The 26,780-nt window shown below is 41.0% G+C and overlaps 2 protein-coding genes and 1 long non-coding RNA gene across 7 annotated transcripts in view; 1 reads left to right on the top strand and 2 right to left on the bottom strand.

The window, feature by feature from the left end:
* Window positions 1–20,785, bottom strand: part of ADNP (activity dependent neuroprotector homeobox) — a 58,647-nt gene extending 37,862 nt beyond the window's left edge. For 2 of the 4 annotated variants that reach the window (XM_087928997.1, XM_087928996.1), the window contains exon 1: window positions 20,140–20,785. The gene's annotated coding sequence lies outside the window, so the exon portion shown is untranslated. The remainder of the gene's footprint in view (window positions 1–20,139) is intronic. The other 2 variants (XM_087928998.1, XM_087928999.1) reach the window with 2 other exon arrangements.
* LOC148126021 (uncharacterized) lies at window positions 3,688–6,769 on the bottom strand. Of its 2 annotated transcripts, none has more exons than XR_015742687.1 (2): window positions 4,879–5,064; window positions 3,688–4,031 (listed from the first exon to the last, which is right to left on the bottom strand). XR_015742687.1 is itself a non-coding variant. In XM_087928995.1 (2 exons), the coding sequence occupies exons 1-2, from the start codon at window positions 6,666–6,668 to the stop codon at window positions 3,780–3,782; spliced, it is 780 nt and encodes a 259-aa protein (XP_087785121.1). In that variant the 5' UTR covers window positions 6,669–6,769; the 3' UTR covers window positions 3,688–3,779. The 2 variants fall into 2 exon arrangements, 1 of the variants encoding a protein (XP_087785121.1); XM_087928995.1 differs by lacking the exon at window positions 4,879–5,064 and adding an exon at window positions 6,141–6,769.
* Window positions 20,733–26,054, top strand: LOC148126020 (uncharacterized). The gene is made up of 2 exons (XR_015742689.1): window positions 20,733–21,704; window positions 24,045–26,054. It is a non-coding gene; the product is annotated as an uncharacterized LOC148126020 (long non-coding RNA).
* Window positions 26,055–26,780: the final 726 nt, after the last annotated feature.

Below are 26,780 nucleotides of genomic sequence, written 5' to 3'. Positions count from 1 at the left end.
ACACTGGAGAAACATTCCTACTTTGCTCGAGCATGACTGCTGTGGCATTACGCTGACAAAACAGGAAGCAAAGTCAAAATAAGTTTTAGGAAATGTAAGTTAAAGCCATCCACTAATTACAACAGTTTTTGTAGGGCTACTGTACTTGGGCTGCAGAAATCTGGAGTCAATAGTTCTTATTGAAGCGCTTGATTTTTCTGGATCCAAGTTTCTGTAGTCTGTATATAGAAAACTTACATTTCATTCCTGAGGTAGATTGGGCGAATTCACATTACTACAAATGAAGGAAAATATACATATCCTAGGATGTTTCAGGATCCAATCTGAGTCAGTCACCAGGACCAAAGATTTAGTATTCCAAGCTTTTGGATTCATGCTGGAGCCCATCCTCAAGGAACTTCTCTACACATATTCTGGTGAGAAAAAATTCCCCGAGGATGGGCTCCAGCATGAGTCTGAAAGAGTAAACCTCTGGTCCCAGTGACTGACCCAGATTGGAGCCTGTCACATATCATTGTAGAGAATTGTGTTACTGTAATCTTTGACAACTCTGTTCATATATCAATACTATCTTGCACTTTAATCCTTTACTCCATTGCCTCAAATGTAACAAAGAAACAATTTAGGGTTCAATTCAAAGGTATCTTCTATTAACAGAAGCACCTCACATTGAAGGAACAGATTTCTCTCATAAGCCTACATCCACTACAAATCTGTTCAGATTCTGGGTCAGCAGGTCCTATAAACCTGACTGAGGCATGGCCTTGTTTAGTTATGAGGGAATATTTTTCAGCCAGTTGATCTGACAAAGGGGGGAGGGAATCCCTGGAGTGCTGTCATCTGTGCTTCAGAATCATGTCTCTGGAAAACATTATGTAGTTGGATCCCAACTGAGGCGAATGCTTCTCTATGGAAGTGGACAATCCTATCTTCTTGGAATAAGGTAGTGGCCTGTCCTTTTCTCAAGAAGCCTTCCTTAGATCCAATTGTTTTGAGCAATTTCAATCTTGCCAACGTTTTGTATTGTACATTCCTAAAGTAGTTAAGAACATTCAGATTGATTTTAGACATAAAAATGAAAGTGGCACATTTTCCCCATCAATAATTTTATTCTCTACAGTTTTTCAAGTGCAATGCTGCTACTTGCGTTAAGATGATGTAGATCTGGCTTGCTTTGTATCTTTTCATCCTATCTCCAAGATGACTGGCATATTTTATAAATCTGACTTCCACAAATAATCTCCAAATTTATATATTCAGATTCACACCCACCTGTAATTTACTCCTTTCATCCTAAAAGTTGGGGATACAATAGAAGAGACGTTTCTTTTGTTCACCAGAACAAGTATAAAATTACTTAGCAGAGAGTAGAGTAAATATGCCCTAAATATGTGTTGCTGCTATAAACTAGCAACTAAAAACTAAAGCAATATGATGAGTAGTAGCACTAGAGTATCTCATAGAAATTAGGCTGGGGTCTGATCAGGACAAGGGCGGTAACAAATCTTTGCCAACTTTGGATTACATGGGGATTATTCTGACAGGAACATCAGATCTGGAATATGACCACTGCCCCATACTCTGGACAACCTGAAATGGGTACATGGTTGCCATGAACTCCCATGCCACCTCAGCCCCTCTTCCTAGAGAAGGCAGATTGAAGTCCTTCAGGACCAAAAGTCTGAGGAATTCCACTACCAGCCCAAAAATGGAATCAAGGTGCTCAGGGAGGGAAGTTGCTATGCAGAAGAGATGCTGGTATAACAGTAACAATCACAACTAATCCCTAGAGTCCACTTTAATGAACAGCCTAACATTCATTGACCTGTTGCACAGCCTCCTGAAAGCTGTAATGGATTCCTGGATGACAATCACCACACTCATACCTTGACCAGAGCCTTGACTAATGCCACACCCCAAGCCCCACTGGGCATATCTCAGAAAGGGCAACACACCTTCCAAACACAATCCTAACCCTCTCGTCAATGATTAAATCATTAACAAAAGCCTTATTACAGACCAATGTCAATGGCTTTCTGGTGCCTCCAGGCGTCCTCAGCTTTTGAAGCTCTTTGGGAGTAAAGGGCTTTAGTCTTTAATCTGGCCACTGCTCCTTTAGTTGCCAACTTTGATCCTGCAGAGCTTTCTGGATTACTTTGGGTCTGAACTTGTAACCCCTGACCCTCCCCACTCGCCTATGGAATTTCCGAGTCACCAGTATCCGCCATTTTAGTTTTCTGCCCCTTCGGACAAGGCAGGCTTGTTCCTAAGCGGAATTTTGTTGCCACGGCTTTTCTCTCTTAGTCAGAGTGTGCCACAGGATTCAACCAGGCAGTGACTCCCGCCCCCTCCTCAGTTAAGGACTTTGACTCTTCTGGAGCCAGAACAAAGGCAGCTATGCCAGATGGACTGGGGAGCCAGCCAGGGCAACGATGGCTGTGCTGGATGAACCAGAAGCCAATGGTAGGGCAGAGGCAGTTTAATCAGGCAGCTGGGAAGCCAGTCATGGCAAGGGCGGCTATGCTGGACAGACTGAGGGAGCCAGCTGATCAGATGGGATGAGGAGGCTATGCCAGATGGACCATGAGAGCCAGCCTAGCCATTCACTGTCTTGTGAAGGCTTACACGGAGCCGGGATCTTACTGTAATTTTTGCAGAATCCAAGGAATAACTCTGTCCTGTTCTAAGAGCATCTCTTCTGAGCAAAGACTGAGTCAAAACTCAGTCTTGTACAGGCAAGGGAAGCATGACCAAAAGATTGGGTGTTGGTTCTTACCTGACACGCCATTTCTCTTCGAGCTACGAGGAGCATCCAGGAGTGGGTGGTGCTTCAGTCTCTGTAGTTGTAGGCTGAGCTTAATTTCGAGGAACGCTCCTCCTTCCACCACGTGACTCCACCGTAGCGTTCCCCAGTTTAGCGAAGACGAGAGGAAACAAAAATTCGTGCTCTCATCTAACTAGACTTAAAGGTTCATTGGCCGAAACAAGACCCCACCAGACGGTGCAAGATAAAGGAGGGGTTGGATGCTCCTCGCAGCTCGAAGAGAAATGGCGTGTCAGGTAAGAACCAACGTCCATTCTCCTTAGAGCTGCTCGGAGCATCCAGAGAGTGGGACATACCAAAGCTGGGCCTGTCCTACGGGAGGGGCGCCGTCTGGTCTGTAGTCGCTTTGGGTTCCCTAAGAACCCTCTGAAGAACCCTTCTACCGAAAGAAGCCTCGGCTGAGGCATACCTGTCAATCTTGTAGTGCCTAATGAAGGGAGACGGGGAGGCCCACGTCGCTGCCCGGCAGATGTCAATTATTGGGGCCTGGGTATCCCAGGCAGCTGAAGTCGCCACACTCCTAGTGGAGTGAGCCGTAATACCCCTGGGTACCTGAAGGGCCTGTGACTGGTATGCTTTGGCAATGGCCGCCCTTATCCAACGGCCTATGGTGGGTGGAGGAACCTTGAGCCCTAGTGATTTAGGTTGGAATGATATAAACAAGGCCTCAGACCTACGAAAGGTCTCAGTGCGTTTAATGTAAACCCGCAAGGCACGTCTGACGTCCAGAGTGTGCCATTGCCTCTCCCTCTCCCGAGTTGGCCTGGGGCAAAAATTGGGGAGGATAAGTTCTTGAGCCCTGTGGAAAACCGAATTGATTTTGGGCAAGAAGAAAGGGTCAAGCCGGAGGACCACTCGGCAGTGATATTGTCGGTGAGGATGAAGATGTGGTAGCTGCGTACCTGGGGAAGAAAGCTGCGGAGGGCCAGGTGGATGGCATGAAGCTCCAACCAGTTTATGTTGCAGTTTTTCTGTCGCTGACCATCTGCCCTGTGCTGTAAGGGACTGAAGGTGAGCGCCCCATCCGGACAGACTGGCGTCTGTGGTGATAGTGAGTCTTGGGGGCTCCTTGAGGAGGCAGCCCTTGTTGATGGACGATTTGCTCCACCAAAGGAGGGACGTGAGCACCCTTGGTGGAACCCTGACCTTGATTTTTGAATTGCTTGATCCGGTTCTTTGGTACGGGAGCAGGAACCACTGGAGGGATCTGGAGTGTAAATGGGCCCAGGGAATAATGGAAAAACAAGATATCATTTTACCCAGTAATTGAGATAGTTCTGGAAGGGAAACCCTCTTAAGGCGCCTGATGGTTCTGACAGATTTTTGGATGCTGAGGATTCTCTCCGAAGATAGGAACACCTTCCCCTTCACAGTGTAGATTACTGTCCCCAGGTGGGTTATCCTGGTGGAAGGGGATAATTGGCTTTTCTTCCAATTGATAAGGAACCCATGTTCCTGGAGAGTGGCTAGGGTAATCTGAGTATCCCTCACTGCTTGATCCCTAGAAGGGGATAGGATGAGGATGTCATCCAGGTAACAGTGGAGGCATACAGGGAGGGTTCTGAGGTGGGCAGCTAGTGCGGCCAGAACCTTGGTAAAGGTTCTGGGGGCAGAGGCTAACCCAAATGGGAGAGCCACGTATTGAAAGTTAAGGTTATTGTAACAAAAACGCAAAATTTGTAATGAGAAGGTCGGATTGGTATGTGCAGGTATGCCTCTGAGAGGTCAACAGATGACAGTCCCCCTGTCTAACGCCCAGCAGGATGGATTGCAATGTGTGCATTTTGAACTTGCGATATACCAGATAGCGGTTAAACCGCTTCAAGTCTAGAATCGCTCTCCATCCCCCCCGAGTGCTTAGGGACCACGAATAAGTGGGAATAGAATCCCTGCCCTCTTTGGGACTGAGGGACGGGCTGGATGGCTTTTATGTCAAGTAGGTGCTGAATGGCTGAGTCCATGAGACTGCGCTTAGTGCGGTTCTTGGAGAGAGGGCATGGCATGAAAAAGTCGGGGGGGGGGGGGCAGATTGAAATTCGAGGGCAAGGCCAAACCTGATGGTGTCCCTAACCCAGGCGTCAGAAGTGGAAGCGTCCCACTGGTTGGCGAAAGCCTTAAGGCGCCTGCCAATGGGAATTAGATCATGTCACCTATCTGGAGCGCCTGAAGGGCATGCTGCCAGAGCCCTGGAAGGGCCTTTTGAAGCTACCGCCCCTTCTGTTTCTGTCAGAAGAGTCGGTCCTGTCCGGTGGCTGACCGACCCAAAGAGAGGGGACCTTTGGTACCTGGGAGAGAAGTAGGCCTGGAAAAAGGGACTTCCGAAAGGGAACTCTCCGAAAGGGCTGCAGGGATCAGGGTTCTGACTTCCGGGTGAGGGATGGAAGAATTTTTTTCTTATTCCGCCCTTCCACTAAAAGGGGATCCAAAGATGGTCCAAACAATTTATTTCCCACGAGGGGAACAGAAGCCAATTTTACTTTATTCTTGAGGTCTGCCTGCCAATGCTTTAGCCAGAACAGACAGCAGGCAGAGACATGGGAGGAGATAGCTCTGGTGGAAAATTTGACAGAGTGGAAGGTAGTGTCGGCCAAGAACTCAGCTGCGGCCATAATCTTGGCTATGTCCTGATGAGCACGGACATTGGAGATTGGGACATGCTGCTTAAGCTGACGGAGCCAGTGAATGGAAGACCTGGTAAAGAAGGAGGCGGCCGTGGCCGATCTGATTGCCCAAGCATCTGACTGGTGAGCTCGGCGCAAGGCCAGCTCGGCCCGTTTCTCCTCCGGCCTCTAAAGGGTCGCTGAGGGTGGAGGAAGAGGCCAGGCCTACAATGGGCTCATCTACCTCCGAAGTGCCCAATAAGTTGGAAAGTTCTGGATCTAGATTGAAAAACTTTTTATCGTGGGCCGACGGGGTAGGGGGGGCCACCGATGAGGCCAAGGAAGATGGGAGGAGTTGGGATGACCTCGGCTTCCACTACTGGCTGTTTGAAAATGGAGTCCCCTGGACCTTCCTGGACAAGAGGAGAGGGATCAGAGGGGTTCTGAGTCTTTAGCCCCGAGATGTTTCTGGCCTTGAACAGGAGGGATTTGAATAATTGGGGTTTGAATAGCCCTACAAAGGCGGGTTGGTCGGGAGTGAGACCCTCATCCTCGGACATCTCCGCCTCTGATGGATCCATGTCGGAAAGGGGTTCATTATATTGTAAGGACCCCAAGTCAAATTCCTCCTCCTCCTCCCTACATAGGTCTAAGTCCCCTGCCGCCGCCTCCTCCTCCTCCCTTACTGAAGGGGAAACATCCCCCTGAGGGGGTACCTGATCCTGGAGCGGTTCCGATCTGAGTGGGAGGGATCTTACAGAATGAGACTCAGATTCAGGGGCCAGCGGATGTAGGCCTGGCCTAACTATCTGCTGGAGTCCTTCTGCGATTCCTTGGCAGATGGCCAACTCCATCCAGGATCTCAGTTGTTCCGGAACCTCTTGTATGAGTGGTTCCTCCTGGCATAGGCCGGCTGCTGTGGGCGTGAAGGTAGCCTCTGGTGTTCGTCTGGCCGGTGTTCCAGGAGCCTGATGACCCTGAGAGGGTGAGCTGCGCCTGGATAGGGAGGAATGAACTAAAGGGGGGGGGGGTTGAGTAGAGGTAGAGGGAGTGGAAGGTGGTAGTACTGGAGGCACAGAGCCTGCCTGCCTGGTGCGTCTATCTATTTCTTTTTCCAGCGCCTTGTGGCGTCTTAAGGCGTCCCTCTGGGAAGCTTTGGAGGTATCCTTAGCCTGCCTGCGCAGATGGTGGGTTTTAGATTTGGCCTTCAAAGAAGGGCCTCTGGAAGGATTGCCTTCTGCCATTTCAAAAATAATTGAAGAAGATAAGAATCAATATAAGGCAGTTGGCACGCCTAGGGGTTGACCTACAACAAGGCCGGGAGCCCTGAAAAATTTCTTTCACGCCCCCCCCCCCTACTTCTTCTCTATTATTGTTAGAAATAATATTTCCTCTTTCTTTTCTTTTCTTTTTTTAAATAAAATATAGAATAAAATATAAAGAAAAAACGGGTCCAATCGACCAATGAACGCCAGAGGCCTTGGAGAGAAAGCTAGGCCTTTACCAACTGCCTTTCCAGGCGGGACTAGGCAGAAGTGGTGCTATAAAAAAAAAAAAAAAAAAAAAAAAAAAAAAAAAAAAAAAAAAAAAAAAAAAAAAAAAAAAAAAAAAAAAAAAAAAAAAAAAAAAAAAAAAAAAAAAAAAAAAAAAAAAAAAAAAAAAAAAAAAAAAAAAAAAAAAAAAAAAAAAAAAAAAAAAAAAAAAAAAAAAAAAAAAAAAAAAAAAAAAAAAAAAAAAAAAAAAAAAAAAAAAAAAAAAATATTCCCCCTGCCGCGCCATCTAAGACAGGCTGCGGGAAGCCAACAAGTAGAGTGGGGAATTAGTCTCCAAAGCGAAAGGCTGGAGTAAGGAAATAAATTTGGCTCTGAGCAGGCCTAAGGGTCCTGCTGCTTGAGCTGGAATCACACCGCAGCGATCGGATCGAGAGAAACAAAAAACAAAATGGCGCCTGACCACAAGGTGGCGCTTAAAATGGCGGCCGCCTGCGAAGTGGAATTACGGGGCCTCTCAGCAGCGGCAAGAAAAAACCTCCCCAGGGACAATCATGGTCCGCAAAGAGGAGGACAGGAAAGGAAGAGGTAAACAACTCTTCCGGTAAGAGATAAACTGCATTCGGTGGTGGTGGTGGTGGGGTGAATGGAGCGAATCGAAACGAACTGAATCAAATCGTCAGACGAGATCAGAAAAGAAAAAAAAATGCAAAAGGAACGGCAGGGTTTAGTCAACAAGGAAGGAATGGGGGGGGGCAGCGGGGGACCCTGCTAGCCCTCCCCTTTGTCACCCACTGGGGCAAGAAAAACGCTTCCCAGGGGAATTGGCAGTCCAGACCAAATGCGCAGGGCTAAGAGGAAAAAGGAAAGAAAAAGACAACCTGAGAGGAGTGAAAACAATGAATCAAACTAAGGATTTCTTGAAACGGCCAAGGAGAACTTCGAATCAATGCCTAGTCTCGCACGAGGCTGAGCTAAACTGGGGAACGCTACAGTGGAGTCACGTGGTAGAAGGAGGAGCGTTCCTCAAAATTAAGCTCAGCCTACAACTGCAGAGACTGAAGCACCACCCACTTCTGGATACTCCGAGCAGCTCTAAGGAGAATAACTCAGTCTCCAAGCAGAAGGACAGAGTTAACCCATTCCTTGGATTCTCTACTCAGCACAATTGAGAACTGCCATTCACAAATATGATGGAAATCAAGCTGAGGAACATTTCATTTGTGCTTCCAAATAGTTGCAATTACATCAGGGTTAGCCTGGCAACTTTTCTAAAAATAACTCCACTAAAACACAATCAACATTCCAAGCTTGAAACATCTGGATTATTTTCAACAGTCATTTCCAAGTATTATTAGTCAGGTTTTTAAATCTGTTCTGTTACATCAGAAATTCTTATTTTCTTCACATATGGGGGTAGAGCAACTCAAGAGGCATTAGGAGCTCCAAGATCTTTTTAAATAAGCACCAGACCCCCTGGAGCAAATCACCAAATCACATACTACTACTATGCAAAATCTTAAACTACATCTCTCCATCATTACAATGCCACTGTATTATGGTCCTGAGTCTAGCAACTGTTGTTCTCAACCAATGAAAATGAATTAACTTCATAAACCACACCCCAAATTCTTACCTCATGTGGTGAGATCCCTTTTCCCTGAGGTCTAATTACAGAATCAGCATTTGTGCCCAGTGTGAAATTTACAGGAATAGAGTTTCACTTGCTCAATAGGACTATCCTTCATCCTCTAAAACAAGGGTCTTCAAACTTGGCAAGTTTAAGATTTGTGGACTTCAACTCCCAGAATTCCTGAGCTAACATGACTGGAGGAGGAATTCTGGGAGTTGAAGTCCACAAGTCTTAAACATGTCAAATTTGAAGACCCCTGCTCTAAAAGGATGCACATGACCAGCTGTTTGCAAGGAATATCAATCCTTCCATTCCCCACTAACCTGTCAGAGCTGAAGAAGCTTCTTGGATAAGAAGCAAAATGTCTTCAAAGAAAAAACAGGAAAGTCCAGTTGCCTCCTAAAAAAGCACCTTTGGGACCTTTCATCAATCCACTTGATGGAAAGTATAGTTGCCATTTCTGCTAAGTGATAATTTCACAAATTCTGCTAAGTGATAATAACACAAATGTGCAAAATAATCCATGTGTAACTATTACATGCTCATTTCAGATGATAGCTGAATAAAACACATTCATTATGGATGTTTTAATCCATATACGGAATGAAATAGGACCATATTGTTCTGCATATAGGCTGAAATGTAGCTATTCTGGGCAGAAGTAATCTGGTGTAAGAGTTAAAATGGGGGGGGGAGAAACACATTGGTAGCAATCATGGGGAAGAAGGGGGAAATATTGGGACTGTTAGGTATTCTATGTTGGAAAGCTGAATCCTTATTGCTGAGACCATTAGAATAATATTTAGGCACACAGACCAATATATTGACAGCAGACGAAGGAAAGCGAGGAGAGGAATGGGAAGATATCAGGAAGACTGGCAAAATGCTAGGAACTGTTGAAGGGAGAGAGGGGTATGCCAGTTCGGCCAACTATTCAAGTAAGGCCGTTCTGGGATCTCTCTGGATTTTGTTTCGCTGAAATCAAAATATACTGGAGGTTATTTCTGCAGAACTGCTATTAATCCAAAATATTTCAGCAGAGTTTACGAAGGATAATGCTTTTTCCAAGTTTAAAACAAAACATATCTTCTGGTTGTTGCACACTCCTACACAGCTGGATAGTGCCTGAAAAGTAAAAATTGGACTAATGGTATAGTCTTAAATATATCTAGGTCATATAATCGTCTCCAGGCAGTTAAATGACATATCTTTTAATGAAGGGTACCAGTTTATAGAAATGTGTCTTTGTATCACATTGCACTCATATCAGAAGCTGAGGTGCTTCTGGGTTGAAAAGATTGGCTGGTGATATCACCATTGCCTAGGGACACCCAGATGGGGGGTCCTTTCATGTCCCTGGCAAGAGCTAGAGTGAAAGATGAGAGCTCACCCTGCCCCATGGTAGCAGATGGGTCCTGAATGTGGGCTTGCTAACTTACAACCAAGGTCCTAACCATGTAAGCCACTGTGCTCCTTTGCATATCTTTGTAGACCACAACACATAACTTCCAACAAAATTATGATTTTTTCAACATAACTAAAAATTCCAGAAATATTAACTACTTGAGCATTAACAACAAGTCTTTAATTATTTGAGGCACAGAGCATAGATACTTGGTATTTCAAACTAATAGTGCTTCAGAATTTTAGATTTACTGAAGACATTTTATACAAAATGCCCCCCAAATTCATAACAATGATAACTTGAGGTCAAGGAGAAAACTTCTGAGCAAAGCAAAGTGTTAAATAAAAAGACAATTATTGTTAAAGGTTTCTTATTCTTAATTTTAAGTAATTAGGAACCACAACAGAAATAAATAATAATTGGAAAACAAGTAGTACATATGACAAAACAGGAAAATATACAAGCTCATCCATATTGATGATTTAATGTGTCTTGAACATTTACTATGATATTAAAAGGTAAGCTATCAATCCTCTACCGCACAATATAAATGCATTCATTACTTCCCTGTATTTTAGGCAAAACAGCAAAATACAATTTCTAATTTCTCAATATGTAAAATGTTTGGCAGGTTGTCATCAAGCAGTGAATTTCTGCTCACCTTTAATATATTAGCAAGTCTTCAAATCCCACACTATGAAGTGTACCTGTGTAATCATGAAATTCTATGCTGGATTAATAGCATATTGCCTCTAGCTATTTTGGGAAAACATAATTGGAAGAGGTTATTCAAGAATTAGATAAGGATAAAGATCATTCAACCACCACATGTCTATCCCAGACTACATAGGAGATCTGCAAATAATCAATAGGTAATACAGGAGATCAAAGGTGGACAAAATAAGGTTCAATCACACAACTCTATCTCCCCTTTTATTTCCCATTCAAGATGAAAAAAAAATGGATCGCATAAGACTCAATGCGCAGAAGCAAAAGAAAGGCACCAGTCTATACAAATGGCCCCAGTATACATACAAAGACATCCAGAATGCTATATAGGCAGATGCTTGCGTTTTAATAGATATAACTGATACAACAACAGAGACAAGACTAATGATTGATTTTTTTTCTGGTGAGTCCGGGTGAACAGGGCTTCTTAGGATTCCTAAAAAGGTTTGTATCAATATATTATCCCACTTAAATTAATCCTACGCTAGAATGTTTTAGATTATTTTAAAATTATAGAAAAGGATTTCATTATTTAGGGAAAATCACTGATACACTATGCTGTGCATCTAGAAGAGCAAATAATTTAGTCTAGACCAGGGGTGTCCAACCTTTCACCTTCCCTGGGCCACATTAGAAGATGAAAATTTGGTTTGAGCCGCACATAAAATAAAATAACAGTAACGATACCCGATCATCCCAAAAAACCATAGAAAACATAGTTAATATATTAAATTTATTTGGAAATAAAGTTAGTGAGATGTTTTTATTATTTATTAAAAATTATTTATTTTTTATCACGGTTTTTTATCACAGTTTATTTTCAGGCCAAATTTTGCGGGGGAAGCTCGCCTGCCTCACGCCTACCTCTCCTCCTGCAAATAGCTGGATGAGGCAGGACTGGAAGGCAGAAGCAGCAGCAGCAGCGGCGGGGCAGAAGCAGCGGCGGGAAGGCTTCTGCCCCGCCCCGCTTCTGCCCCCGCCGCCGCTGCTGCTTCTGCCCCCGCCGCCGCTTCTGCCGCCGCCATTTCTGCCCCGCCACCACCCCCGCCGCGGGTTGGACAAGCCTGGTCTAGACCAACACCCATGAGAACAGTGAAGTCTTTACAGCTTTACAACAGAGCAACCAGGCTGGGATATTCCAATCTGGGGAAGGGAGGGAGGCAAGGTGTTCCACAGGATAGGTGCCACAATGCAGAATACATGCTTCCCAGGTTCCATAATGGATTCAGCAAATGCTTTATCTAGAGTAATTCACAAATATGCCAAAACAATGTATATCTTTTGTAAAAATACAATCTATATAAAGATTTCAAGTTAGAGCGAAGATCCACAAGTATACTAATTTTAGGATTCCCTTATTGTATTTTATGCTTTTTTCCCTATAAAAGAATACATTTCTAATCTTGGTTTCACCAATCTTTTCATGGCAATCTGCATCAGTTCCTCCATAGCAGAGTTTATTTCTACATAAAGAATTGCATTAACAGTATTGTAGACCAAAACTTCATGATGTAGATTATCCATAGGGCAAAAGATGAGAAGGCATGGCTTTGGTCATAGCTCCCTTCCTCCTGTAGCCCAAAACTTGAAAAAAAACTTTATTTGGCTCTGGGAAGTCCTCTAAGGACAATGTTGAAAGCAATGATAGGGATGGGGAGACAAAGCAACACTCTTTCATAGAAAAGATTTACAATCTAAAAGCAAATAAAATGAAAACAAAGAGAACTGAAATATTAATTTACAATCTTCATTACACAGATTTAGTTAGAAACAAAAAAAAACCAGAATAAATAAACAAACTGAAACTAGAAAAGGTAGTTATTCTTGCCACAATGCTATCATGTACACTTTTTCAGTCCCAATATTTAATCAAAAAACAAACCCCAAATAATAATGCACTTTAGTTCATTTTCAGGTGTAAGCTTCAACAACTTAGTTTCAGGAGTGAAACAAAAATTTGCATCTTTACTTACATATAAAACTATTTAGAATGTAAACTACAATATTTGTAGCAAAAGTAGCAGCATTCCTATATAAGCCTTTATTGAAAATAACTTTGAGAGCCAATGTTTTTAAGACTTATCTGCTGATAAAATATTACACATTTTGAACTATGAACAAACATTTATCATTTTGATCATGTTTGTAACTTGGTCACTATCTATTCATTGTATGTCCCAGAATTACTAAGTGGTGGCTCATTAACAGTTAAGGCAACATTCTTGGAAATAGATTAAACACACTCATTTTTAGATTCATTTGAACAAATTATAGTTTGAATATTTTAATTTCTAAAACTTTTTTTAAAGATTTCAATAATGATCAGGAAATCTTTCTATTAAAAACACAGGAACAGAGGTTTGTTCTCACTAAGGACTGAACTGGTGTGCACTTGAATAAACCTCCTCACCCTTGTTCAGATAATGCATATATTAATATTGGGTGGGAGGGTTCATCTCAAGTTAGATTGCTGATGGATCATATGGTCAACAAAAGTGCTTCCAATTTCATAGGTAGTTTGTAATAAGACATTAAAATAAAAACCATATTTAACATAAGCTCTCCCATTTGTTCTGGAGCCCAGCAAATTGCTCTTTCTTCCGGACTCACATATTCTTCACTCATGGCAAGTTCTGGAATTTTCCACTAGCAGCTAAAATGCCATCTAGTGGACATGTAGCCAATGTCTTAAAATAAAAGAAATTAACCATTTTTTAATAGTTACACAAAGGTAACTTATAATGCAGTATTCATGCTTGCAAAATTTATAAAAACACAACTTATTCAATGATAAAAACATGGAAAATGTTGAAACTTTTCAAAATGATCTCAAGTTTTAGGTTACTAGAATATAATTTTCATTCATGAAAGCAACCTTTTTTGTCTACATATACGCCTGTGTGTGTATGTGTAAGCAATAAGAAAGTGCCATTATGAAAACAGGTACCTGTCAATCATAATTGTACATATATTGATCCCAAACAGATAGATCCCAGAAACTATAACTTGCAGGCCAATTTAAATAAATCTAATGATACCTGAATCATATGTAAAGAGAAAAGAATTTTTGATTTGTCAACTACTGAAAATTGCCTAAAATGTAAGATTTTACATTCTTAAAAAAAAAGACCAATAATGGAAAGTGATTTCATAGAATATTGATTGGTGGAAAGAACTCCACTGTAGGAAATGTATAATTATAATCTCTGTAACATGTTTTTGACAACTGCAAATAAAGTTCATCCTATTCTTTTGAGTTATCTTAGACAAGCCATTATCATGTTTATCTATAATGATACTAATGGAATAATTTGTATAATAATTTGCTCATTTTGTAGTTTACTGTAATGCATGAATCCAAACTTAGTATTATATGCAAATCTAGCCAACAAAATGGCTAGATTTGTTAGTTTGAGCAATTGTGACTGCAGTTGCTTATATAGAATGATTTGAGCATTTATGAGATACAGCAAATCAATACTTGTTTTATACAGTTCTTAAAACTGTCAACCTGGAAAGCCATTTAGAATTGAAGAGCAAAATATTAATCTCAAAAGAATAAGAAACTTGTGGCACAAACCATAAGCATTCTAAAGTTGTTGTGTGAATAGGAAAAAGGACGTTTCTAACTTTCAACTAATAAAGTTTGTATAGAGTTGTAATGAAAAGCATAATTGGATGTATTTATATAACATGCTGAATTATAAACCATGGTTTGCAAACTAACGTATTTTAGTTTAGACATGTTAAACAAAATCCAAGCAAACCATGGTGTGATCATCCCCTTACCCCAAAGTTTTAAATATATACTTAATTATGCTATTCAAATAATTTCAAAAAAAAATTATCTTTGATTGCACTGTACCCTAAATAGTGATGCTGCAGTTCTTTTCAATTCACGGTAATCTTCGTTGTATATTTCATTCAAAAATAATAAAACCAAATATACTGAAGATAAATTTGCCCGTTATAGTCACTCTCTCATTTTAAGAAGAAAGTTGATACTTTATTAAATTTTAAAGTATAGTTTATTTTATGTATATTCATGTTTTATAGCTACTAGAATGAATGAAGCTTTTCAAAACAGTAGTATCTCTGACATAAACTTACATAATTCAAATCAACATGGGATTAAGGAAATAGGTATTTAATCTAACACTTTCAGCTATAAAAATTGTACTAGAAATTACCTCTTGAAATATAATTGCAATCTTAAGGCTACCAATCTCAAGATTCAATGTACTTAAAACTAAAGCTTGATGGAGAGAAATACATTCAACCAGAAAAGTTAAGAAGCACAAGGTATACATTCTTCAAATATAACGTCTGCAATCAAAATGGTTGGCCAACTTGGACACTATGATTTATAAAGAAGTATGCTTTGTAAGAACAAAATTCAACAGTGAAGCTGAACCTCCCCCATCAAATGTTTCTTATTTTATTAAGTCAGTTTTCCTATCAATTCACAAATAGAATTGCTGTTTAATATTCCAGTGAGGAATAATCCTCAAAGTTTAAGCATTTTGCAAGTCTGAATGTAACAGGGAAAGTTGTGGTTTGATCCATCTTTGTTTATGAATATAGCGAGTAGGAATCAAGCTCATAGGGCATTTCAATTCCAATTACATCCGAAAGAACTATCATCATAAACCTTAACCCTAATAATGAGCAGACAATGGCACGCTCCCAACTTAAGCAATTTTCTATTAAGCATCTAGAAACACACACAGGCTGAGTGACCAAATCAAACAAAAATAATTTGTTAATACTTATGCTCTGTGATGATGACAGTAAAGAAACATTTGATTAGTACTTAAACAGTTAAAATGGTTAAAATAAAGAGATACAAAACAGATTTTATGTGATGGTCATAAAACAGGTTCAAACCATAGGTTGAGCTATAGACATCAACATTCGTTTCAGCCAGTCTAGAGTATGAACCCACTTAATATTTTGCTGCAGATTGGCACATTAATATAAATAGGACCTATTTGAATGTGAGAATCAATCCCAAACAAAGTACAAACACTGATTCATCATGAGTCTACCCTACTCTGTTAATAAAACTAGGAGAGCAGCCACTGATTGCTTTCAACATCATATTCCCTGTTTTACACACATTAGGTGGGAATTATATTGAAACCTGAATTCTACAATATATTTAAATGCTTTTATGTATCAATCAGCTATACAGATAGTCCTTGACTTACAACAGTCATTTAGTGGTTATTCAAAATCAAAATGGCACTAATAAAAGTGACTTATGACCATTTTTCACAATTACGACCATTGCATCATCCCATGGTCATGTGACCAAATCCAGCCGCTTGGCAACTGGCTCATATTTATGATAATTGCATGCCCAGGGGTCATGTGATCACCTTTTGCAACCTTGACAAGCAATGAATGAGGAAACCAGATTTACTTAACAATCATGTTACTAACTTAAGAACTGCAGCTATTCACTTAACAAGTTTGGGAAGAGAAGTCATAAAATGGGGTAAAATTCACTTAAAATTTGCTTAGCAACAGAAATTTTGAGCTCAATTGTGGTCATAAGTCAAGGACTAGCTGTAATGTACTTGTTTTGAAAAATGAACCAAATACTTACAATGAAAGTGCATCACTGAAGCACACAGGATTTATTTTGGCTTTTTGTTCACCAAGCCAGAGAATCACTACTAGAGAACCAGAGAGATTTTCAACTGCTGATACTGTCCAGCTTGCCAGAACCTCCAACTATGATGCCCTTGTAGCACGGTAGATTGGATAACTATTTATATAGCTCAACTATAGTAAACTATATTTCCTACTATTTCTATTTCCACCTGTCTAAATTAATTGCAGCATAATTTGGTGCTTTATTTAAACTTGATTTAGAGTCTGAATTTCTAACATGAATGAGATAGAAATATATCTACTACCAGTGACAATTTTTCAGAATTTAGCTTGGCTTAACCAAGCTACAAACTGATTCATTGCTGGTTGATCATGCTCATTAGATTTCCCCTGAAATGAAACATTTTAAGTGGTAGTGTAATGCCTAAACTAAGAACTCTCGCTTTCTTCTCCTAACCAACTAAAACTGGAAAGCAAAAACAAGTCATTGCTATCAACTGTTGACTTGTGAAGAGGGAACAACCACAATTATTAGTGCAGTCATCTTGCTAAACAATTCATAGAAGGAATTTCCAAGGTTTCTTTTTAATCACTTTGTTTTGGCTGCATTGCAGTCAGAATGATGGAGCAGTGGCATACCAACACACAATTAAATTTTGCCCCAGAACTCTGGTTCAGCATGACAATGGAATGTATTTAGTCTATCTACAACCGAAATGTGAAAAATAAAGTATATCAGACTACTTGTCCATCTAGCTGATGTCCTTTCCAACATGCAGGGCTTTCTAGGCAGAGATATTTCTAGAACTAGTACAGGAAATCCTTCAGTTGAAGCTAAGAATTGAATATGCCACTCTCCAAATGCAAAGCATGTAATCAGTTCTAGGCGCTCTTTGTTCATGAGATGATAAGACTGTTATCACTGAGGTAAGGAAAACTTACCCCAACTCATATACTACAAGTTTTGTTTCTGTTCCAAATGTTTCTGAGAAATATATTCTTACCTTTCCCAATAATTACAAAGCTTCATTCTCACAATAAGAACTCTGCCAGACAATTTATTCTTTTGCAATGTCTTTCTTTATAATATTTGTTTTTAACAGACAATCATATTATTGCAATAACTGAAAAATCCAGACTCCTTTACAACTTTCTTGATATAATGATATTGACATTGTTTGCTTGCAAAAGATGTATGCTTGCAAAAGCTTATTTACTCAAAATGCACATAAACACATGTAATAGAAATATTTTAGTAGCTGGACAGGTATCTCTCACACATAACTAATACTACAATATCTTTCAGATGATTTGGTTTCACATGGATCTTCAACATTGTATTTTTAATGCAGCTCTGTAATCTTCCATATTTATAGTTGGATTCAAGATATATGCCTGAATCAATGGCCTGATTCACACATTTTGTTAAGCTACACAACTTACTTTCTTCTAAGATAGGCTGTGATCTGAACAGGCCTGTATAAACTCTTATGCACAAACTAGATTACTGCTTTTTCTATAAATTATGGCTAAAACAATTAGTTTACCAAGGTACTTACTCTAATCTCCCTCAAAATGACACAAACCAGTGATACTCAGAAAGGCAACATGAACCTTTGAAGCCAAGGTTCTATGACTTCTTTAAGATACTCTGATGTCATTGCTTATGGTAAATTGATTGGTTGCAATGCAACTAAGTTATTTCATATGAAACCATTATTTTTGGTCATTTTAAAGTGAGTAAAATAACAGTAAAAGCAATTAAATGACCACTTCTGTTCAGATGGAGGAAGTGGTGGTTGAGCTCCTGAAGGAAAAAACTGAATGACAGTTTTATAAGAATTGCTTCCATATGAGCTGATATGTAACACATGAGGTATTGTTTCCATTTTACATATTCTCTACTAAATATTGACACTTAGAGAATAAAATTGTGTCACAAAACATATTTTAAAGTTTTTTGTATTTTCTATAAATACAAGTCTCTATCAGATAATAACCACAAAAAATCCCAATAACCAACTACTCAACTATCCAGTTTTCCAAGCAACATGTAGCTGTCAAACAAAATCAGTCTTTTGAAAAGCATTTCAATGATAGAAACCCTTAATTATCTCTATTGTCATGATGAGACTCAACCATATAAGTGATAAGTTTATCTCCAGTAATAAGTTTAAGTGCAGTCTCTTCCTCATCATGGTTTACAAAAGAGACAAGCACTCTGTGTGCATTGAATCTTACATTCTTCCACCTGAATTAATGCCTCTGACTTAGGGAACCTACTATAGTTCCATTTTCTAAACTAGTATCAGAAAGCTTTAGTGATACACTGAAGATTAGCTTCACTGAATTTCAGCAAAATCTTCAGACAAGTAATGTGGGTCAAGGATGACACAGATTTTAGGTACCACATCAGGATGACACCTTTGGTCATGAGTTTCCAAGAGAGGGCCAGATTTTTTTAAATCATTGCTCTTGCTCACTAAACCTTTTGCCTATGCTGCTGTCAGCTCGGAAGAGCAACTCGGCCTGCAGTGATAGGCCCATTTTCCCAGGCCTATAGAAGGCGCTGTGTAGCAACTCCTATCTGTGCATCTGGGGCCCCTCCCCCCCTCTGCAGCAGCCTTACCCAACGTTGGGAACGCGCCCCCTACTGACTCGCTACACTCATTTCTTCATTCAACGGACTTGGCTGCGGTGCATTTTGGGTGGGGGCTGGTATTTTTGCCTTCGATGGTCATAAACCCAAGCAACCGCAGCAGTGAAGCCACATGCTCATTAGGTATATGCCTATGCAAAACTGAACTGAGCTGCAGGGGAAAAAAAACAAAACAAAAAGACAACACACAGATATACAAAGCCATAACTAAGCATAGACAAGACATCCTAGGAGGAAGACTTTTTCTCCCCTTATAGAAGCAGAAGCAATCCTCCTTCCCCACCTTCTTTGTTTGAGAAATAGGTTAAATACAACTATTTTGCCCTGAATGGATGCAGCAAAGAGTTGCAGAGGTGTAGAAGGGTGCCTGCTTCTCTCGGAGACCTGGATACTCTGACTGAGTCACGAATCCCGCCTTTTCCAACAACACCCGATACCTCTAGCTATTGAAAGGGGGGGGGGAGGTTGGCGTACAGGAGGCTGCTCTCCCATTGATTGCACCGCAGCCTGTTCCACATTTCCAGCGCCAACTCTGCAGTCATAACGGGGCTTTCCTCCCTCGTTGACACCCTTCCTTTCCCCGCCGCACATGCTGGGAGAGAGGAAAAAAAAGGGGGGAGCCTCAAGCATGTCGAAGAGGATGGCAGCATTCGCAATCCGGTCTTCTCTTCTTCTCCCCCTCCCCGCCGCCACCACCACCGCCACCACCTCCAACGATTCCCTCCTTCTTCCACGACGCAGACCGTGCAATCACAGCCACACTCGAGGGCGCAACATCTCTGGGCCACCTCCCTACAAGGAACGGAAGGAGGGAGGAAAAAAAAACGAGATGCAGCGGAGGCACAGGCGGCATTGAGCCGGAACGCGATCAGAGAAGCTTTTCTGGGTTCTTCCCCCCACCCCTTAAAAAAATGGGGGGGACTCTTGTGGGGGGAGTCTTTGAGGTGGAGGAAAGGGAGGCAAGAAAACCGGCAAGGAGACCGCCTCTGGCGCCGGGAGAGCCGGCCTCGGAAGAGAAGGAAGGGAGAGACGTTTTTCTTTTTAACACTATGTGTGAAGGGGGTCCAGGAGCAGCCACCGGGCCCGGCAACCCTGGAGGGAAAGACGGCAACGAGGAGAGAGGGAAAAGAGAGGGAGGAAAAGGGTTGCGCTGGGCTCCCGCGCGCGCTCAAGCACCTACCTAGCTGCGTTTCGCGCTCCCTCCTCCTCCTCCTCCTCCTCCTCAGCGGCGGGCGGGCGGGAGCTCCCTCCCCCGGCGGCGGCAGCGGCGGCGCTGTTGGCTGGCGGCTCCCGGCTGGCGGCAGGGCTGGGCGAACGCGGGGAGCGGAGCCGGCGGTGCGGGGGAGACAAAGGGGCCTGGATGGCGGGAGGGGGCAGGTTGCGTGGGGCAAGGCGGGGGTTCGGCCTGCGCTGGGACGGAGGAGGACGCGGCGGCTCCTTGGGGCTGAGGTACCGGGCCGAAGGGTGTCGAGCGCCGGGCCGCGGGGAAGGGGAGGGGGCCCTGCAGACAATACAGCCGGGTCCCTCCTGCCCAGAACCTGCCCTGGCCAAGATGGCGGCCGAGAAAGAGCGGAAGTGACGCGGGGTCCTCATTAGCATATGGGACTTATTGTCCGGCCGGAGAGGAGGGGGATGAGCCCCCCGGGGTGAAGGGGAATAAAGGGGTGACTGAACCCCAAGAATGGAACTTGATTTCCCGTCATCCCTCCTCCTCTTATCCTGTCCTAACAGGAAGCGGGATCTTTAAAAAAAAAAAGAGAGAGAGAGAGATGGAGGGGAGCGGGTTACATAACCCCGTCGGTATGGGGGGATTCTCGCGAGAAGGGGAACCGGCGGCGGGATCTGCTCCGGCTCCGCTAGGAGGCGCCGCGCCCTGCGGCTGGGGCCGGAGAGAAGAGCGCAGCACGGTTATCCCTCCGCCGCCCCAGCCGGGACTACAACTTTCCCTGAGGGGAGGAGAAAGGGTCACTGGGGAAGGGGGAACTGAAGGGAGGAGGGGGAGGGAGAATGAGCCTTCTCCACGTGACCCGGCATGGAGGACACCACGTGACCCAAGCTTCACCTGAGTGAGCAGCATAACACCTCGTGCTGCTAAGCTGATGATCACACGGCTTGCACTCGTGCATGGAGTGAATGGCATCTGCAGGGCAGGTCAAGACAAGCATCCCTGTGCCCCAGCCTTGGCCAGAGCAAGTCTCTGGACCTCCAGAAAGGCATTCTTTCATTGGACATTACGGGTGGGCTGCCTGGCTTTGGACCCATCTGTTGTGCCATGGGTGGACCAATTGCAAGTTTGAAGCCATGGCGCCCTGAGCAACGTTAAGTCAAGGTAGTGCAGGTGCCCTTTGCAAAAATACGGTTTGTGAGGCATGGCTGCACAAAGGCCTTGAGTGCTCCACTGTGTTGTGTTTAGGACTATGTCAAAGTAGGTAACTGGTGGAGCCCAAGAGTCCTTGCATGAGTCCATCAAACTGAATTGGAGACATTTTTACAGTGACTCCTCAAGAGGGCTGGATTACAGATTTCACAAGCCCTGCAAATGCTCAGAGGCAGGAGCCTGCTCCAATATGTATTTAATTAGTATGATAAAATGTTTAATAGCAAATGACTAGAATTAACTTAGCGTAATTTCTTGTCCCACTTTTTAATCATCTGAGATGGAAGGAAGCTGAAACTTTCTCCAGTTCTTAAGCAATCGGGTCCCAGGCCCTGAACACTGCTAGTTGTGACCAATGGATAATGCAGGTAGGACTTCCAAAAGCGTTAAGCGACAAAACCCATACTTTCCAATTAGGATGGACAACTCAAGTTGTGAAAGTTATAGTTCATCCTAGCTGGATGGTATCAAGTTGGAGAAAAATTTCCACAGTGGAATTTTGTGTTACAAAGTTGAGCTGTCCCAATGGAAATTGATAGAAAGTTCAGCATGACTCTAAATACGAGTAGGATAAATAATTACTACATGTTTGTAAATGCTAACAATTACATCTTTGGCAATATGCAAAAACAGAGTATGTTTTTATATATTACAAACTACCAAGATTACAAACTACCAACCATACACGGAGAGCATTTGCACCAGAGGTGGTCTTCAGCAGGTTCTGACCAGTTCTGCAGAACCGGTAGCAGAAATTTCGAGAACCGGCAAATACCACCTCTGACTGGCCCTGCCCCCATCTATTCTCTTTTGATCATGTGATCAGTTTTAAGTACAAAAAACTCTTATAAGTTTTTTCAGTGCCATTGTAACTTCAAATGGTCACTAAATGAATGGTTATAAGGACTATATAGCAATGGTATAGTTGATCACCAGATCTTATAGCTAACAAAACATGTGACTTTATTGTGCATGCATGCAAATATCCTGCAGCACACACAAAAATGCAAATCAAGCTAGAATTACTGAAAAACATGTATCTAGCCACAGCAATAGAGTAGACCCACCAGCAGAAGTTTTCATTCTATTTATCAGCGTTATAATAATCAGGTTTAGTTTTGTATCCATCTACCTATATATCTGAAAGTAAGTTCATAATCCCAACAACATATCATATTCTAGTTAGGAATATTAAGAACCACATATGCAATGGAAGCTATGTACAGGTAGTCCTCGATTTACAACAATTTGTTTAATAACCATTCAATGTTACAATGGCACTAAAAATGACTAATAACCATTTTTCACACAATCATTGCAGCAACCACATAATCATGTGATCAAAATTGAGATGTTTGGCAACTGGCATGTATTTATAATGGTTGTGAGACCTCAGGGTCATGTGGTCACTTTTTGTGACTTTCTGACAAGCAAAGTGAATGGGGAAGCCATAATGCTAACTTAACAACGGCAGTGATTTATTTACTGTGGCAAGAAAGGTCATAAAATGAGTCAAAACTCAATTGGCTTGCTCAGCAATGGATAGTTTGGATTTAATTGCAGTTTTAAGTCAAGGACTATCTTTAAAGTTATAAATGGTATTTAATGGCTAAATCCTCTATTTCCTGAATTACACCCAAGACAGGCTTGGCATCCAATCTAAGGTATTAGTACCACCATTTTAATTTTATTCAGCTTCCTATCTAGCGCATTCTTATACAATTCATGATATTTTAGAAAATTTTAAAAAGTTGTTTGTGGAAGAGCCAATGGAGAAGCCAGCAGAAAATCACAAATGGCAGCCACTTGACATTATATCTAGTACCATATGAGTTTTGCCTAACAATATCAGTTGAAACATCTGTCATAAGTCAGCATGATCACATGAAGTAATGCTTTACAACCATGTTGATAAATGACATGGTTCCCAATCCCAGTTATTGAAGTTCAGTTGGTGTTAAAACATGTTCATTGCTGTGATTTGGGGTAGCATGGTCTCTATTGAATGTCTGAATGAGCTAGGAATATGCTATGCACCTCTATTGAGAGGGCACATCCCTTGCCGAAACCTTCACAGCATGGGTGCCTTCCACAACATAAAATACCCTAATAATGATGGATATTTTACTAGTAATTGTAATATTGAACTAATAATCTAATTATATATTGCATTTCAATTGTTCAGAGTGCTTCATTAATGTTAACTATTCCAAAAACCCTGAATTTTATGACTACACATTTAGGATTTTGACATGTAACAATCAGCCTAAAGTCATGTTCGGATTATTAATATGACTTTAGGCTGATTGTTACATGCCAAGGATGCATCTGTTCTTTTTGGCTATATCCCCAATATTTGGAATCTTTCAAAATATAAAGAACTACAGATTTACTATGCACAGACCATGGCCTGAGGAATTACTGTACAACACTGGAAAGATAAATTGACATTTGATTTGTGGTAATGGATTGTTGATACACATTGTTTGTCAACATTTGAAGGTTTTTTTTCCAACAGAGATGAAGATTCTGAAACAATTTGACCAATGTTTTGTCCATGTTACATATTTCCAGATGTTTCCCCTATCGTTTCCCTTACTTTAAATGTTACATGATGTTGTTGATGCAGTTATATGTGTATAATTTGATTGCAAGATTAAAATTATTACATTTGAAAGAGCCATTTACGTTACTCTATCTAATTTCAGCTTTATCTTGAAGAGATGAAATAGCTGACATGCAGAGATACAATGAATGGTTTAAAAAGCTTCCTGTTGTGTTTGTGACTGATATTTTAAGTAGAAAACCTGTTGTGTGCACTGCATAAAGTGCAGTATGAGTATGAATATTTATGACACTATATTGAAGATCCTGAATTGCAGATGGCACAAACTTAAGTGACAACAATGTTTAAATGAATCATTACCTTCTGAAGTACAATTTTCATTTCAGATAGACCAGCTGAAAATTCACACAAATTTGAGTATGATTCAAATACTGTCAAGTATGTTTAATTTGAGATCTTGTAAATTGTAAAATAACAATAACTTATTCCTTTAAAGTGTTTCATGGGTGCATATCTCCAGGCAATATTCACTTATTGTCATAAGAAGAGTTATTGATATTACTGTGGTTCAACAGAGATATGGGTAGTCCTTGACTTATGACCACAATACAGACCAGAATTTTATAACCCCTTTTGCCATAGTTGTTAAATGAATCATGTCATTAAACAAATCCAGTTTCTCCCAGAAGCTGACTTGGGAAGGTTACACATGATCTGTTGACGTTGTAAATACATTCCCATTGCCAAGTTTTGATCATGTGACTGTGAGGTTGTTGTGATAGTTGTAAGTGCAAGAGCCAGTCTTAAATCATTTTCTTCAGTGGTGTTGTAACTTTGAGCAGTTACTAAATAAATGGTTGTAAGTCAAAGACTACCAATGTAGTAAAAAAAATCAACCTTTCAGCTATCCTGCTTTCAAGTTGCTTGGAACTTTGTATGTTAGAACATTCTGAATACAAAATTCAAATTATAACCTGGTGCTGTTATTTCAACAATTTCAATAGCATCAAGCTGTGTTTAAAATGGCTTGATCTACCAGTTGTATGTGAAGATGCCCATCATGGACATTGTGTACTTCAAATAAAAAACAGTTTATGCATATGTATCCTCTCAGAGAGATGGCGGGGAGGAGGGGTGCAGAGAGATTCCTTTCCACCAATGAATGAATGAAACAAGACCATCTGGATTAGGAGGACTAATATACTTTATGTTCCTCCACTGAAATAAAATGCATTCCTTCATGTATGCTAACTGCATGGAACAAATACTTGGACACCACTGGAGTACAGTCTGTTTCAAATGTATCAGTTGAGTCCCCTCCATAATCATGTGCAATGACTTCCATATAAAACAATTGGAGACACTGGGAATCAAAAGGTGCAGTCTTAAAGATTGTTATTATTTCATTAATACTTAAATTTATATTAATTTATATTACAACATGATAAAAACAGTAGTTCCAATAATCACATAATAAATACCATGATAGAATCTATCTACCCATCAGTAAAAACCATTTTAAAAATCATAACCTATGAACCATTTCCATAAATTACACAGTACCCTGTACCCCACAGCATAAGGGATCTGTGAAAGGTAGCCATCTGAATGGTTTTAATGTTAATAGAAAGGGGCTGTCTGAGGAGTTGTGGCTGTTGGCCCTTACCCATCACACAACTCAAGATAGAGATATCTCTTGCACACACCCTTGGCTATTTAATACTAGATGTGTGTGTTCTACAAGTCAATGGCTTCAAATGTAACTAGTATTTGAGTCACAACAGACTTTATAAGAAGTAAAGCAACCTGATTTGACCAGCCAATGCAGTTCTTGCAGGAAAAGTGTTCTGATCTGACCCAGAACATGGCTTCAGTAGAGAGATGGGGGGTAAATGTTAAGATACTTTTCAGATCAATCATATTTCAATGATTTTTTTAAAAAATGAAAATTTCTATCTGCTTGGTCTTGCAATGTACAGAGGTTTTCGCTACATCTCCTCTAAGTTATATAATTAATGTAAATTGCCTGAGAAGATGCTTTGATGGAAATCTTTCAGCTTTGATATGTAAATTTCCCTGGTAAAGTTTGAAAAAGCAAACTTCTGAGATGCAATTTATTGTTCAAAATAAAATTATCGCTGTTTGCATGTGATTATTTTTTGTGTCTCTGTGTATCCTTCTGTGCACAAGGAAGATTTTTGATTGGGGAGGGAGGTAAGAAATGCTAATATACAGGCATATCGCATTTTATTGTGCTTTGCTTTACTGCTTTTTGCTGATATTGCAGTTTGTCTACAAGATTGCACCAGCAAAAAAAAAAAAAAAACTCTCACTGAAGGCTTAGAAGCTGTTTAGCATTTTTTAGCAATAAAATATTTTAATTAAGGTATGTAGCTCATTTTTTGCAGGCATGCTGTTGCACACTTACATTTTAGTATAAATATAATTTTTATATGCACTGGGAAACAAAAAAAATGTGTGTGACTCACTTTTTTCAATATTCGCTTCATTATCATGGTCAGGAACTGAACCTATAACATCTCAAAAGTGTGCCTGTATTGTTTTGTTTGATATTTCTCCTACACCCTCTGCTGGTGTTTCAAAGGGTCTTGAAGATTTGGCTCTTCACCCAGGTTTAGCCAAAGTGGTAAAGCCCCCCTTTCTTTTGTTTCTTTTATTATTGATTTTTCTCCTTTGGTCAATTTTGCTGTTTTTTACTCATGGTAAAGGTTTCCCCTGTCCAGTCATGTCTGACTCTAGGGGGCTTTGTTTCTTAGCTGAGAGAACCAGCATTTTCTGAAAACACTTTCTGTGAACATGTGGTCAGCATGATTTATAACGTCGAGGTGCACTGTGAGTTTTTCATTGTTACCTTGTT

Source organism: Pseudonaja textilis, chromosome 3, assembly GCF_049901715.1.
Source record: "Pseudonaja textilis isolate UNSWEBS1 chromosome 3, rPseTex1.2, whole genome shotgun sequence".
NCBI lineage: Eukaryota > Metazoa > Chordata > Lepidosauria > Squamata > Elapidae > Pseudonaja > Pseudonaja textilis.
The sequence above is the reverse complement of the archived record's forward strand: the minus strand, read 5'-3'. Positions and strand labels throughout refer to the sequence as shown.

Excerpts from the sequence above, each read along its gene's own strand:
- LOC148126021 (XM_087928995.1), bottom strand. The coding sequence starts at position 6,668 with ATGGCAGAAGGCAATCCTTCCAGAGGCCCTTCTTTGAAGGCCAAATCT. Across the intron at positions 4,032-6,140 it reads CGGAACCGCTCCAGGATCAG|ATCCCTCCAGTGGTTCCTGC; the intron begins GTACCCCCTCAG and ends TTTACACTCCAG.